General features: G+C 42.6%; 1 protein-coding gene across 1 annotated transcript in view; it reads right to left on the bottom strand.

The window, feature by feature from the left end:
- The window catches only part of GUCY2C (guanylate cyclase 2C), a 59,256-nt gene extending 44,522 nt beyond the window's left edge, over positions 1–14,734 (bottom strand). Inside the window, exons 1-7 of the mRNA XM_043502575.1 lie at positions 14,524–14,734; positions 12,298–12,410; positions 11,633–11,700; positions 7,530–7,745; positions 4,776–4,897; positions 3,762–3,858; positions 1,510–1,618 (exon numbers count right to left, since the gene is read on the bottom strand). Coding sequence (XP_043358510.1) covers positions 1,510–1,618; positions 3,762–3,858; positions 4,776–4,897; positions 7,530–7,745; positions 11,633–11,700; positions 12,298–12,410; positions 14,524–14,734 — 936 coding nt within the window. The remainder of the gene's footprint in view (positions 1–1,509; positions 1,619–3,761; positions 3,859–4,775; positions 4,898–7,529; positions 7,746–11,632; positions 11,701–12,297; positions 12,411–14,523) is intronic.
- Between the last annotated feature and the right edge of the window lie 1,023 nt (positions 14,735–15,757).

Here is a 15,757-nt window from a genome sequence, read left to right as displayed (position 1 = left end):
TTCTGCAAATTTTATTTGTCAAATAAATGTGGAGGCTCCGGCATGGCATTGGGGAGCACAAGCCACTGGCTGCACAGAGGTGAGAGATCACCACCTTCCCTCCCCTCCACTGGGACACGAACTCAATGGTGAGGCTGCATCCAACCCTGACACAGCGCAAGAACCAGGCCTGCCCCAGAAACACCCCAGAGCCCTGCCCTTCCATGCCAGGTGCACCAGGTGTGGGCAGGCAGGCTCAGCAAGGCAGGATCCAAGTGTGAAGGGACTTAGGATCGGGGGATCCAGGTGTGGGTTTAGAGGGTTCTGTATGGGGCAATCTGGGTGCGGGTGGCTCAGTGGGGGATCTGGGTGCAGGGCGATCTGGATGCACAAGGTCTTGTTGTGGGGATCTGGGTGCAACAGTAATGGGACTCTCCCGGGGGATCCAGGTGAAGGTGGTTGGTGCTCAGCAGCAGGGGGTCTGAGTGTGTGGGGGGGATAGAGCTCAGCAGGGGAGGTCTGGATGTGGGGACTCAGTGTGGGGGTCCAGGTGCAGGTGGTTGGGGCTCAGTAGGGTGGGGATCCAGGTGTGCGTGGCTCGTCAGGGTGGTCCAGGTGCAGAGGGAGTGTGGATTATTGCGGGGTTCTGGGTGCGGGGAGCAGGGTGAGGCTCAGCGGGAGGGTCTGGGTATGAGGGGGGTCTGGAAGCACGGGAGTTGGACGGATGGGGGAGGAGCTCCCTGTACAGTGATTCCTCCCCCTGCAGCTGAGGTGCTATGGGTGCAGGAAGTTCTTGGGGGGGGGGAGCATTGCAGAATTTCCTACAGCCAGGGGCGAAGTCTGGGGGTGGGTCTGACTTGGCCCCAGATGCCATGCTGGAGAAGAGGAAGTCCCATCCTCCCCAGCTCAGACGGGACTAGCAGCTGAGCCCAGCGCAGGGTAGGAGCTACCAGCCATGTCTTCCCCAGTCCTGCCCCCACCCCACAGTGATTTACCACTCTGCTGGCTGCCCTGGGCACCTGAAACTTATTGCTGGGGAGGGTCACATGACCGCTTTTGTGGCTTCCCTTTGCTTCCCCGTCAGAAAGTCATTTTTCTGTGGGGAAACAAAGAAATCTGTGGGGGACATATATTCTGTACATGTGCAGTGGCACAGAATTCCCCCAGGAGTAAATATTTTCACAGTTCTCTCCCAAGTCCCGTGAACTCGACATTTTGCAGGCAAATTAAAAGCTTTGAACCTAGTTTGGGCCTCATAATGTAGCACAACTATCTTGCACCTTTGCTTTGTGTTGCTGTAAGTCTACATCATGATGTCAGATTACAGCATGAGGATGAGAGGTCATCCTGCACCGTCACACTGTCATGACATGAAGAGTTAAACATTGCTATACCATGCTGCTGTGTTGCAATGTGATTAATTTGTTTTGTGGGATGAGTACAGTCAGTAGCAGCCATTTTTTCTGGAACACTTTTGTGTGAACACAGGTGAACTGGATGAAATGATCAGATATGAAATAGTGTGGTTACCAGGGATTCTTCCGTGGAATTTGGTCTGTCACTGGGTGGTGGCAGCGTCAGGACAAGGACATTCCGCATATAACTGTCTGATTTGGTGGTGTTCTGAAAGTACATGTTACTGCAAAGAAAATCACAAGTGCTTCAGGGACAATGATAGCCGGAGCAGGGGAGACCTCCAGCTCTTAATACCCAGAGAGACCTTCCCCCTCTCCCCAAAAGGAACTGTTGATTAACAGGTTCACATGGTGGTTCTCAAACTTGACATTGTAAATCACTTTTCACTGTGGTAGATATATCCCTTTCCATTGTTCACACTATCCCTGTAGCAGCTATAGTGTTTAGCTACACAAAATGGTAATATTGAGACAGATCTGAAGAAACCAGATAAAAATAAACACATATGCCTAAGTAGATTCTAGGCCTCCAGCTTCTGTTCCATCCTGTAATGAAGTCAGAATCTTGTATTTGTGAAATCCCATTGAGATCACTGCCGTGGAGGTCATTGCAATAACCGGCCTGGTAATAGCTTCTCTCTCTCACTTTTATATATGTGTGACAAACTGGAAGATCAGAATAGCAAGAAAACACTCAAGGGGCTAGAGGAAATGGTAAATGTAGGAAGATGTTTTAAAAATCCCATATGTCATTTGGCCAAATTATGCAACTAAGTAGAACTGTGTAGGAAACATTTTTCCTGTCCTGTGAGAAATTTCATTATTTTTAAAAGCTTCCCATGCTACAGTGGAACAAAACTGAGACCTTTGAAATTTGTTTTGTGAAAAATCAGAATGACCAACTATAGAATAATCAATGGCCTACTGGTTACAGCACTCACCTAAGATGGAGGAGACATGAGAGAGCTAGGTTTAAGTCACTGCTCTGCCTAATTCAGAGCAAAGACTTGAACTGTGGTCATCTACATCCCAGCTGAGCGCATTAGCCACCCAGCTATTCTAAGGTGGATCTCTTCTGTTGGAGCTGTTCCACTTTGTGTAAGTAAATTTTCATTGGGTCAGAAAGAAAGACTGACTCTATAGCCCCATGGTTAGGGCACTCACCTGGGATGAGGTAGACCTGTGTTCAGGTCTCTGCTCTGAATTAGGCAGAGCAGGCCCATAAACCTAGACATCTTATGGCTCCTGCATCCTAAGAGAGTGCCATAACCAGCAGGCTATTCCAGGGTCTCTTGCTCTTTTATTTTGAGTAGAAATTTCAACTCGGAGCTAAGGAAAATTTTAATCAAAACTGCCCTTTTCACAGGATTTGACAAATCAACATTTTTGGATGAAAAACTTTGTCAAAAAATTCCCGACCAGCTCGACAGCTAAGGGGGATATGAGAAATATCTACAATTACATTAAGGGCATAAACACCAAGGGCATAAACACTTCGCAGGTATTTATGTGCCTAGTGGGATTTTCAAAAGCACCTAAGCAGGTTAGGTCCCTAACTTCTATTGATTTGAATGAGTTAGGTGCCTAACTCACTTAGATGTTTTTGAAAATCCCACCACGTGCCTCTCTGCCTCTTTAGGTGTCTCTATACCTTTGAAAATTCTAGCCTTCTGGCCAGATTTTCAAAGGAGCCTAAGGTAGTTAGATGCCCAAATCCTAACTGAGTATCTAACTACCTTAGGCTCCTTTGAAGAGCCCATCTTAAAGAAAGAGAGAAATCATGTAAGGTGATCTGAAGAGGCTGTAATTAGGAATACTAAGGTGAAATCAAGCAAGTGAATATTTAGGGTGAATATCAGGAGATCCATAGCCAAATGGATCTCCCTACTAGGATGTAATAGTCTCTCAGTGGAAGTGGTAGAAGCCCCACTGCTTATGTCATTTAAAATTGGACAAGAAAAAGCCCTGGAGAATATCTTTTAGGGTGCATTCCTGCGTTTTCTGGTGGGGTAGTAGGGAGGAAGATAGAAAAGACGTTAGGTTCTAACTTGATTTCTATTATTCTATAATTTCATCCTGCAATGAGGTCATGACTCTATGACATCACAGTCCAAAATTTAGATGCCTTAGAAAAAATCTAACATGGATTGGATAAGTGATATGGAGGATGCGTCCTGATTCAAACACCAAAAAGCTTTGATAATTGGCTAAAAGGGGCCAAGAAGACTATGAAAAGGAGGTGTCAGGGAAATGTTTCATGGTAAAATGTCTCCTCAGCATGAGAGTTCCTCTTGCACTATTTCCATTAGCTCCATCCTGCAGGAAATGGGAATGGGTTCAGAAGGAAAACCAGCAGTGATACTTTACTTGTGAAGATCCACCAGGATGATGACTATGTCCTCATCTACTTTCTCTCCCTCTAGGATTGTCTTGACCTCAGCTGGAGAGCCACACATGATGATCACTACAGACCAGGCAAAGACAGATGTAGAGAAGGTGAGAGGCATACAAATAAGGAGGAGGATGACAAATAGAGTTTTACATACTGTTCTTAGAATATAAACTCTAGAATAGCAGGGCTACAGCAGGTCAGGGCTGAGAGGCATTGCCAGAAATGGGAGAACAGATAGTTGTGGGTCAGGACTGAACTACACAGTGGTAGGAGAAAGCTTGCTCAGCACTTGCCCACATTATGCCTGACCCCAGCTATAATCAGCACCTTGCTTTCATGAGCATTAAAATTGCACATAGATGGAGTGCAATATAAACTACTATCAGTAACATGGTATACAAGGTTCTAAGGCAAAGGGCATTAGAAGAATAAACCATTAATCTGTCACTGGCTTCCTTATTCTCATGCTCCTCCTCTCCAATGATGTCAGAGGTTAGCATTACCATAAGCACTTGTTAATAGAGCTGAGGCATCACCACCATGGCCATGGTTTCCAGTAGGGATTGGTCGTTCCTGCATGTTTGAAATGAGCCCCCTTGTTGCACAAAAGGGGTGTGTGTGTGAGAGAGAGAAACAGACACAGAGAAAGAAGCTGGGCATTCTAGTAACACAGGAATCCAAACTATGACCAGGGGCTGCTGGGTTATGGATGCTCCACTGGACAGGGCTTGTACGAAGACAGGGTCATGTCTGCAGAAGATAATCTACCCCAAGAGGCAGAATATGCCCATATGATTTATCAGGACAGTGGGGGAACTGAGTTTTGTGCCATCTTCCCACATTCACAAAAATAGAAGATAAAAAAGAGTATCTGTGCTCTTTCTGCCATAAGTGAAAAGATTTTCCCCAGAACATAACCCAGGCAGTAGTGCATAGATAGAGATCAACAGCATGCATGCAAGGGAAAGAGAACTCTCATCTCCCCTTACCATTGCTTTTCCGGGTCTGATCCTTCACAATTTTCTTTAATTTTTCTGGTGTCCTTAAAACCTCTTTGAATGTCAGCTTTAAAGAGAAGTATGAGACTCCAGCCTCTAGTGCATTGAGGTACCTGATGTAGGATAGGAAGTGTGGGTTATAGATCAGCTGAAAATATTGCCAATGCCTTACATTTATATAGCACCTTCCCGCATTAATAATCCTAAAATGTCTGATAGACTGTTTACAGCACATAAGGATCACTTCACTGACTACAGAAATGTAGCCACTACTGGGTTGGAATGCAGCAGCCATTCTGCATCAATAAAGTTAAACAGAATTTGGGAGGGAAAGCAGTACAGAGAATGTGAGCATAAAAAGGAAAACCTTGAAGCTGAGCAAGAATCACTTAAAGCTGGTATTATAAAGTTTTGGTTCAGATAATGCATTAGTGTAGTAAGATCATTTTCAAAACAGAAAACTTTGAGGAATTACAAAATCTAGTGACAGGTTTCAGAGTAGCAGCCGTGTTAGTCTGTATCCGCAAAAAGAAAAGGAGTACTTGTGGCACCTTAGAGACTAACAATTAAAGTGCAAAGAAGTAAATGTGGTTTTCCAAGGGACTGCTTAAAGACCTGAGGTTTTAAAAAAAAGTGATTAAAAAAAGATAGGAGGCAAGAAAATAAAAATGCAAAGTCAAGTAAGACTCGCTGGAAAGAGATAAGGAGAGGAAAAAAGCAGAATGAGTAAATGCTAGGTAAAAGCAATAAAGGGACACTGTCAATTTGAAAATCCTATTTCTATTTGAAAATTTTGTACCTCCTATAGTTACAAAAGAGACTTTGGGTCACTATATCTGAAAAATTAGTGGTGGGAGAAGAAATAATTTTCTCTATTTTTCCTCCCCTGGTTTGCTTACTTTGTGATCTAACAGCACTTGGGGCACCATCCTTTGAGGTGCTCAACACCTTTTTCTCCCATTGTCTTCAATAAGAAAAGAGGGCGCTCTGCACCGCACCAGGTTCATATCCTTAGTGAGTAAGGCTCCATTCTTGCACACATTCAGGTGTCTTAACAACTTTACACACATGAATAGTCCCATTGAAGATACTCATACCTCTAAAATATTTTTGGGAGGGAAAATAATCAGGCCATATTATTTAATTGGTGCTTTATCAGAAACTGGATTTTTTAAAAGAAAATAGTCAATTTAAAACACTTCAAGTTAACCATAACACTTTACACAAAATAAGTACTTCCTGAATATCACAATAAAAAAAAAAGTTTTGAACAATTAGGAAGTAAGAAAGACCATGAAAAGTAGTATTGATAAAGGAAATACAAGAAAATACTTGGAAAATATGAAAATTCACAAATCAGCAGCTCTGAATGGTAGGAAACCTAAGGTATTAAAGGAATCTAGCTAAAGAATGTATGGTACCATGGACATTTATTTTTGGAAAGTTATGGAGAACTGGGGATAGAGCAAATTAGATAAAAACCACTAATTTTCAAAACATGAAAGAAAAATGATCCTGGCAATTACCATCCTGTAAGTCGTTTCTATCCTTAATAAAAGGACAAATACTAAGAGAAAATGGTCATTAAACACCTATGAGATAATGGAACTGCGATTGTATTTTAGTTCCCAGTGCTTAAATCACACTGAAGTCAATAGGGTTTAAGCTGATGCATAAAGTTCAGCAGGTACTTATGTGTTTTCCTGACAGAGGGCAATAAAAAATAAATTTTTCCACAGAAACTTGATTGCTTTTTTAGTTTAATTTCTGAATCAGTGGAAGAGTGGAGTGCACTAAATGTAATATTTGGATGTTAATAAAGCAATTGTCTCAATCTTACTTGAAAAATTAATTCAAACTGGGATAGGAACCCACTCAAACTGACAATTGGCTGATTGATGGACATAAACAAAGGGTAATGATAAATAGCAATATATTGTGTGGGAAAATGTCTATTGGACTGTCACAGAGATTGATATTAAGTCTGCACTAACATCTTCATTCCTAGAAGAAGGAGTGAAATATACTCATGAAATTCCAATATGATATGAAATTAGGAGGAATTGTACATACCAGTGAGGACAATGAAAAAATCCACCAAGGGATTTAGAAAGATTAAAGTCTGGGCAAAAAGTAACTAAATAAGATTAATTTAACTTGGGAAAAGGCAATGTACTGTAACTAAAGGGAAAAAAATCAGAATAATTGATTGAAATCCAGTGTTAATGAAGAAGACTCTAAAAAACTGAACAAGGCCTAAGGGTGATAGCAGACAGCAGATTAGACATGATTTTACAATGCTATGACAGAAAGAGCAGCCCCTGTAGTTGCATATACTGAAGTATCATGTCATAGAGCAGAAAAGTAATAATATCCCTCTATGGCCATGGTCTGGTGAGACCATACCTAGGCTATTGCTTTCATTTTAGGTAATTTCATTCAGAGAAGAACATTGATCAGAGTTTGAAAGGCATTCAGTGTAACAAAAATAACCAGTGACTGGAGGAACTGAGGTGAGAAAGAATTAAAAGAGCTAACTCAGGCCCTGAACTTGTAAACTTTTATGCACATCAGTAATACTAAATGGGACCTCTCATGTGTTAAGCCAGATGTATAACCATTTATGTCAGGGATTTAAAAAGTCTACAAATGTTTGAATGGTGTAAAACCAAGAGCTTGATTTCCCCCCCACCACCACCAGATTTTCTAGGACAGTAGCTGGGAGAGACATGGGAATGTTCTTACCAGAAGCAGTCTTCTGGGATGTCATTTGTCTTATAGAGGTAGGTGGATTCCCAGGAGTTGGTTTTGAATGGCAATTTGGACTCTTTCCAGAAATCAACGAAGAAGTAGGTCAGTTTTCTGGCTGGAGTCAGGATTCGAGTTAGGTTGTCTTTGTAGTCACATGACAGCCCAAAGCTCCCTGCAGAGATCAGAGGGAGGCCCAATATTGTGTCAACGCTAAGGGGGAAGAGAAGAGGGGAAAAAAACAATATGGCTGATACATGAATTGATGTCACATCAAGATAGCTACCATGTGATTCACATGGCCAGTACTTTCTCACTTTGTGTCCTGACTTAGTTTTACAACAAATTAAATTTGAAATAATACCTCACCCCATCCCACCAAAGAACAGGTGAAATCTTTAATTAAAATGTCATTACAGCATAATGGTGCTCGACTGACAATTTAACTAGCCTCGGTTTAGGTACACTGCATGCCTCCACTACACACTACCCTTCCAAATGATTATAACATAATTATAATGTATTTTATGCAAGATAAGTCATATAAGGTGTCATTGGAAAAGTTATGATTTGCTGAATATGATTATCCTATTTGTATGCATGTATCATGTTAGTATCTGAAGTTATAAATGTTGACTATGTATCTGTATTTCAAATGTAGTAACGCATGGATAGATGGGTAATGCACACTAGACAAGATGTTTTCAGTCTAGATAGTGGGTGGGGAAGGGCCTATTCAGGGCAATGGGCCATTAGGAAAAAACAATAGGCCTTAGGAGAAGCTTATCTCCCAGCTGGGGAGCCTTCCTGAAAATGCTACAGATAGCCTCCAAGTGATGGCTGCTATGACTCTACAAGGACATATAATGAGACCACATGTCTGTAGATTCCATCTTGGGATATCAGTATTTTCCACAGACTGGTCTGGGAACCAAGCGTTGGGAACAATGGGTTCCCGCCATATACAAAAGCTATATAAGGCAGGGAGTGACATCATCGGGTTTTCTTCACTCCCTACCCAAGAAGACTCCTGGAAACACCTGAGGAACAAAGATTGGACTGGAGGAAGTGTTGGACCCAGACTAAAGGGATTTCTAACCTGTTAATGAAACATCTGAGGATTTCGAGATGTAAAGCAAGTGCAGCTTGCCCCTTAAGAATCTGCAGCCTGTTTGTATCATCTCTTAGGGTGAGAATCTGCTATTCATATCAAATCTATCTAGCATATCAAATGTAGTTTGCATTTTTTGTTTATTTGATTGGTAATCTGCTTTGATCTGTTTGCTATCACTTATAATCTATCTTTTGTCATTAATAAACTTGTTTTTGCTTTATCTAACCAGTGAGTTGGAGTGAAGTGTATGGGAATCATAGCTTGGGGCAAAGGCTGTTGCATATTCCTCTCCACATTGAGAGAGGGGGTGAATTTTATGAGTTTATACTATATAGTTCTGTGTGCAGTGCAAGATAATATAGTTTTGGGTTTATACTCCAGACGGGATACATGTCTGAGGAGCTGGGAGTTGCCTTAACTGTAGCCTTCCAATGCAGGGGCTGGTCAGAAAGCCTGCATATAACTGCAGCTGGGCATGTCCCTACCTGTATGTATGCTGGTGAAAGTGCAGGCTGGAGGGCTTTGCAGCTTGTCACAGCAATACAGAGTGAGAGGGAGCCCAGGCTGGTGGGTCGGGGGCCAAGTGGTACCACATTTCTGGGTGGCACCCTGGGGGGAACCTGCCACAGTTGTTGTGATGCCATCTTCTGTTGCTAGAGGTGGGTCTGAAACCCATCAACTTATTTTAAACAGTTCATGGAACAGCTATCAGATGGTGATGATTGTCATTTTCTTGAGGCCAGAGGGGAACTAGAAACAAGCTACCTGTCTGCTGACCAATCCCTTGTATAATCTTTCTCTCAACCTCTAGGTGTGATATAAGAACCTCCAGGACCAGTTATCACATTCCATCTTATGTAGAGGGGTAAAATTATTGTACAGTGCCAGCCTATGCACTAAGGAAATCTAAAATAGCTTAGTAAAGTCTAGTTATTTCCATTAAGCCAATTCTGGATGAACTGTGGGTTGATATCCTTTGCCAGGTGAACGATGTCAGATGAATCATAGGCCATCAATAGCCACTCTTCTTAAATGGGTAGATTAAAATTAAAATTCTTAAATTTTAGCACTTCACAGAGCAGGGCTGGAGGAGAGATTCTCAGAGCTATTGACAAATCTTACTTCTACAACCAGATTTCTTAGTGTGTTATGGGAAAGGGGAAATAGTAGTGGTTACAGAGACAAATATGGAAAACCTCCACCTGGGGTGAATTTATGAAAACACCACTATTTTTTCTCCATAGAGAGGTTGTAATGGGTGAAAGCATTTTCTGCAATGTTGCACAGTTATCACATTATACTAGAAAAATTCTGCAATTCTTTTAGGAGAATCTTTTACACTTCATAGGGAATATTGTACTGAACAATATGGCAATTACAATTATCTGACACTGGTATGATAGAACTACTGTCTAACTTTATGTCTAGGTAAAGGTCATTGTTATTATTATTATTATTATTATTACTATTATTATGAAGCAATGTAGCTTATGTTTGATGCAGTAGAAAAGGGGGAGCCAGTGGACGAAGTACAGTGCTCGGGAGGACAACTGATGCAATGAGCCAGGAAGATGATTTCATTATTAAAATGGAAATTTACCAGGCTGGTTTAGAGTACTGCCAGGTAAAGAACCTGCTTTTTGGTTCCCAAATCTGTTCATTTTACCCTGGGTCAATCTGGTTGCCATGGTTCATTGCCATGCAGAAGCTTCAACTCCTCATAAACTTTCTGAATTAACTGAGGGAGTGGGGGTGAGAAGACTTGGGAATTATGGTAAATAACTGAGTGAAGCTCTTTGATCAAGATACAGCAGAAGTCCAAAAAAGTAATGCTAGGATGCTTAAGGAATGGGATGGAGTGTAATACAGAAAATATTATAATACTGCTATATATAAAGCTGGTAATATTACTGTATAATATAAATCAATCATACACCCTCACCAGGAATAATATGTTCTGTTCTGGTCATCCAACCTCAAAAAGGATATCGGAGAAACAGAATGGGGTCAGAGATGGGCAGTCAGAATCAGTAGGAACATGGAAAAACTCGTGTATGAGGGACACTGAAAAGTCTGGGATGCTTTACCTTAGAGAAGAGGCAAATACTAGGGAGCATGATTAAAAACATACAAAACAGTGAGTGGAAAAGAGAAGGTGGATTTCTATTCATGCTGACTCAGTAAAAGAGCAAAGAAACATTCAATGCAATTGAAAGAAGGTAAATTCAAAACTGATTAAAGAAAATATTTCTTTCACACAACACACAAATAGCCTATAGAATGCCTTGCAACACAATATCATTTTGGCCTGGGGCTTAGCAGGGTTCAAAAAAGGGTCAGACCATAATTTTATGGCTAACAATATCTGCACTTATATATACACACAAAATTTTACTCTTGTATTGTTTATGTATATAACAGTAAATATATTTTTTTAAAAAACAGGAATTTTGGAAGGCATATAATCACTCATAATTCAGGGAATGAGCAACGCTCTAAATATTGGGGGTTAGGAGGAAACCGTCTCTTAGTGCACGTTATCCCAGCACTGTCTTCTGCAAGGTTTCTTGCACCTTCCTCTGAAGCATCTACTACAGTCCAATGCCAGTGACAAGATACTTGTCTAGATGGACCACTTGTCTGAGCCAATATGGAGATTCCTCTGTTCAAGGCAATGTCTGTCTCCTGCTGGGAGTGTTGATGAGGTAGCTTGCTGAGACCTTGAGTGATCAGACTACTTTTTGTCAATAATTATCACTCCTCTCCTGAGTCCTACCTAGTAAAGCAGTTGCATTAATAAGCCCTTTAGGGGGCATTTTGTCCCTGCCAGAGGTGTAGCCAGGTATAGGAGCTCTGTAGGACCCTGATTGTGAAGCACAGTATGCCCCACACACAAGTTCAGTGTCTATGCTGGTCTGAGTAGGAAACAATTTTGTTGAGTATTTTACTTCCTTGGAACACAGTAATGTTTTTTTCTGATACTTACGAGAACATCTGGTACGTGGCATAAGTACAAGTGGGTCCCAGGACAACGCAGCCAAGTGTGCCGCTATTCTGCAAGAGATAAAAGAGCATTTGCAATGGAGAGTGCAAAGTGAGGGAAGGGGCTACTGATATGGGAAGTGCAGAATGTGGAGCAAGGCACAGGCAAGGGGGATTGGGGGGAGACTGTGAAATGTGAGAAGACACAGCACCAAGATAAATTGTCACTGAGCAAGTACAAAGTGGTGAGAAAAGGGGCTGTGGAATGAGGGAACAGATAAGAGGATGAATCTGGAGCAAGAGAAGAAGGGAGGTGACAGAATGATGCATGGCAGTGTGTGGTCTGCACAGAGGTGTATGACAAAGCTGTGTGGGAGCTCAGGTCTGGAACAGCAGGGGGACTACGTGTCAGAATTAAAATGCATCGTCAGAGCTGTGTTGGAGTTGCAGGTGAGGAGTGAAGTGGCTCAAGAGAGGCTAGCTATACGTATATATGGGGCAGACAGTAAGAATTAGGGGGTGCTATAAATTGGAAATGAGGTGAACTGAGTGTCTGTGTAGGAAGCCTGTACTTTGCTGCCAGCACACACTATACCTGCCTCTAGCCAACACTCAACACACTTTCACAAACAGTAAAGAAGGATTTCTGTAGAAATGCCTAGTACTCACATAGAGTTGCTTGATGACCTCCACACCCTCACAGGTGGTAGTGCGACAGCCCTGTGAGACATACAGTGATGTGTTGAAGTCATGGTAGGTGGCGCTGATTGTCACATTTTTTCCTATAGAAGGAGAAATGGGAAATAGCATTAAAAGACACATCTACTCACTGATGCACTGAGGGTCCCTCTCTTTTCATTCGTGACACAGAGCAGTACAGTCTCATACTAACAGGGCCAGATTAAGAACATTCTTGGTCCTGGAGACAGAATATCCTGAGCCCTGCTATACTCTCTGCTCTCGGGGGGCCTCCCTTTGGTGTTTTTAATTGTTTGGAAGGGTGGGAGGACCTCAGTTTCAAAAATCTCTGTGCAGCCTGCACTTACCCTGCAGCAGTGGTTCCTGTCCCATGGGGCTGGGGCTGGGGCTGGGGCTGGCACCTAGCACTCTGGGTCGCAACACTCCTCAGGTTTGTCCCAGTCGCTCCTTGGTCATGATGCAGCAGTGGCTGGGCCAAATTGGAGTGTCATTGCAAGTGAGTACAGATCACAACAGTACTTACTGCAATTCCATGGGTTTGGTGAGGGTGTAGTCTTCTGAGGGGCCTGGGCTATGGCCCCATTAGCCCATCCATTAATATGGGCCTGCATACTAAGATGCCTCCATTCCCAAAATTCACTGGGAAGCAATTCTCCCTACCCTCCATTCCACTGGATAAGATTGCAAAATTAGCTCCACTATAGAGGGCTGACATCCTTCTCTGAAGCATCAGGTATTGGGCATGATCAGAGACAGAATATCAGATGATTTTTAAAGCTACAGGAAAAAAAATCAGAAGGCATCAAATTCAAATGAAACAAAAAGACAAAACATTAAAAATGGGGAGGAAAAGGAGATAGTTTTCTTAGAACTTGCCGTAACAGGACATTATGGAGGTAAATAGTTTAGTGCAGAGGTTCTCAAAATGTGGTCCGTGGACCAGCAGTGGTCCGCGACCTCCATCTGGGTGGTCCACAGATAGTTCCCTGTAAGGTGCGTGCCTGGGTGGCCACACACGAGAGAATGAAGGGCCACCCACCTAATTAGTGGAGTCGTGCAGTCGTGGCTCCACTAATTAGGTGCCTGGACCCTGGAGAAGATGTCCATGTAAGGTGAGGTGGTGGCCTTGGGGGGAATAGGGTTGGTGGGAGGGGGCAGTGGGGCGAGAAGAGGGGGTGGAGGGAATTTGAGATGGGCAGGGTTGTGGCGGCCAGAGAAAGAGGCGACTTTCCTTAGCTCCAGGACTGTGACTGCCAGGGAGAGACAGCCCTCCTTCCCAGCCTCAGCTTTGCGGCTGTTGTGGCAGGGGAGAGACCCCCCCTCCTTCGCAGCCCTAGCTCGGGGGACTGCTACGGTGGGGGAGAGAGGGCACATCCATTGCATTAGAAAGGTAAAACTATTGATATAAAAGTATGAGTTCTGTGTTTTTATTTGTAGAACAAAAATGTTATTTTTTTTTATATAGCGCTTTTATCGAAAGCACTTTACAATAGCTAATGGTTAAAACAACATTTGGAAAGATCATTAAATGGCCTGCCGAGACCCTCAGCAATTTTCAAGTAGTCTGCGGAAAAAAAGTTTGAGAACCATTGGTTTAGTGATATTGAAAAGAGGGGTTAGATATGAAAATGAGTAAGAATAGCATCTGCAGTGATGCTACCTAAATTAAAAATTATAAGGGCTGCTGATCCCCACACTTCAGGGAATAATCTGAGCAGCAGCTGGGGTCAGGATGAAATTTCTCTATCATAATGTTACAAAGTTATGTGCATCATTGGGGGAGTGGGCTGATGCATCTGTTATTATCTAACATAGAAGTTACCAGAATAGATGGATCACTGATCTGTTCTGCTAGGGGAGGAGCCAGGATACTAGACTCAATGGTCTGGTCTTGATCTGGTCTGATTTAGGTCAGCAGTTTCTATGTTCTCAATCCCAACTGAACATCTTCAGAAATTAACTCAGGGAATGGTTTGCATCAACTTGCACACAAACATCCCTGGTTCAGTATTTGTTCTGTGGCTCCGCTGCTTTGAAAGAAGGGGAGAGTTATTGTCTGATCTACATGGTGACTGGACAGCCCAAAAACAGCTCTGAGGGGCAGTTTGTAGAAGCACTGACTGAGCGAGGGCCAGGGCTCAGAGTCTGACCCAAAAACTCTAAAGGGGAAAAGAACACACAGCATCACACCCTTACCTGCACTCTGCAGCTCCTCTTCTACCATACTTAGTCCCAGCTGCACAGCTGGTTTTATTTTATCGAAGGTCCATGGAAGGTCTGTGTGATTCAGCTGCATCACATTGATTACATAATTGTCCTTGACACACTTGCCCTCACCAACCTGCCACAGCAGCTGGAGACAGAGGAGCGTTGGCCAGAGGTCCGGACCCAGCATTCCTTGTCTCATTACTCCTCTCAGTTTAGACCCATTGCCCAATGCTCACATATATACACACTACATTGTTGTTGTTCCTGAATAGGCTGAAACAAAGATTCATGTTGTATATCCACCGATCAGCTATACCGTATCTCTTTCACCCCTTTACTCTCTCCCCTTTTCTGCCTGCACCTCCACCCCACACCTATCTACCCTAACTGGCATGTCTGTTTGTGAAGAATTAAAAGCAACAGAACTTAGGAAAGGAGAGAGGCCAAAGGTTGCTTTGTGTGCTTGCTCATTAAAAGGTTGAGGCTATAAAAGAGAGATAGTACTGGCACTTTGTCTGATAAGGAAACTTTAACTCTGCATCACAGTGAATTGATGGGTTGAGAAGAGAAAGAAGGAGGGGCCAGCTGGGTTGTAAAAGGAGGCCATTTAAATGGATATAAAGTAAAAGATCCATTAAAGCCCCAGAGAAACACAGATGGTTGCTTTGTGTTTGTTTTGCCCTTCCAGGTCACCCCTTTTGGTTGTGCCCCTAAGTTTGGGGGTTATTATATTACTCTATATAATTTTTATGTCTTTAAGATACTATTTTCATTCCTTTAGTTTTTCTAATCAAAATGATTTTCAGTGCTGCCAAAAAATGTCTAACTGAAAACCTCCAGAATCAGCACAGAATCAATGTTTTAGGAATCCCCCAATATCACCCTGGGCAATGTACCCCAACTTTGCTATAGAGAAAACACTTCTAGGGAATGCAAGTTTTCATAGTCTATTGAGGCTTTGGCCTGTCTCCTGAGACTACCAATGAGGGGGCCAATTGTGTTAATTGTTTTTGTGATGAGACTGCTAAGAGTCATGCAGGGACCCAATTCCTGCAGGTCACAGATTTGACATGTGAGACCAAAGACAAACCTCAAATCATTCAGAGATAACAAGGCAGTATTCTTGAGTGGATCCTCTCAAGAACACATCCTGAGAATGTTCTCAAATCAGGTGGTAAGAAAAGGTAAAAAAATCTACCCATCCCCTGGCTATTCTGACAAG

Source organism: Dermochelys coriacea, chromosome 1 (assembly GCF_009764565.3).
Source record: "Dermochelys coriacea isolate rDerCor1 chromosome 1, rDerCor1.pri.v4, whole genome shotgun sequence".
Taxonomy (NCBI): domain Eukaryota; kingdom Metazoa; phylum Chordata; order Testudines; family Dermochelyidae; genus Dermochelys; species Dermochelys coriacea.
The sequence above is the reverse complement of the archived record's forward strand: the minus strand, read 5'-3'. Positions and strand labels throughout refer to the sequence as shown.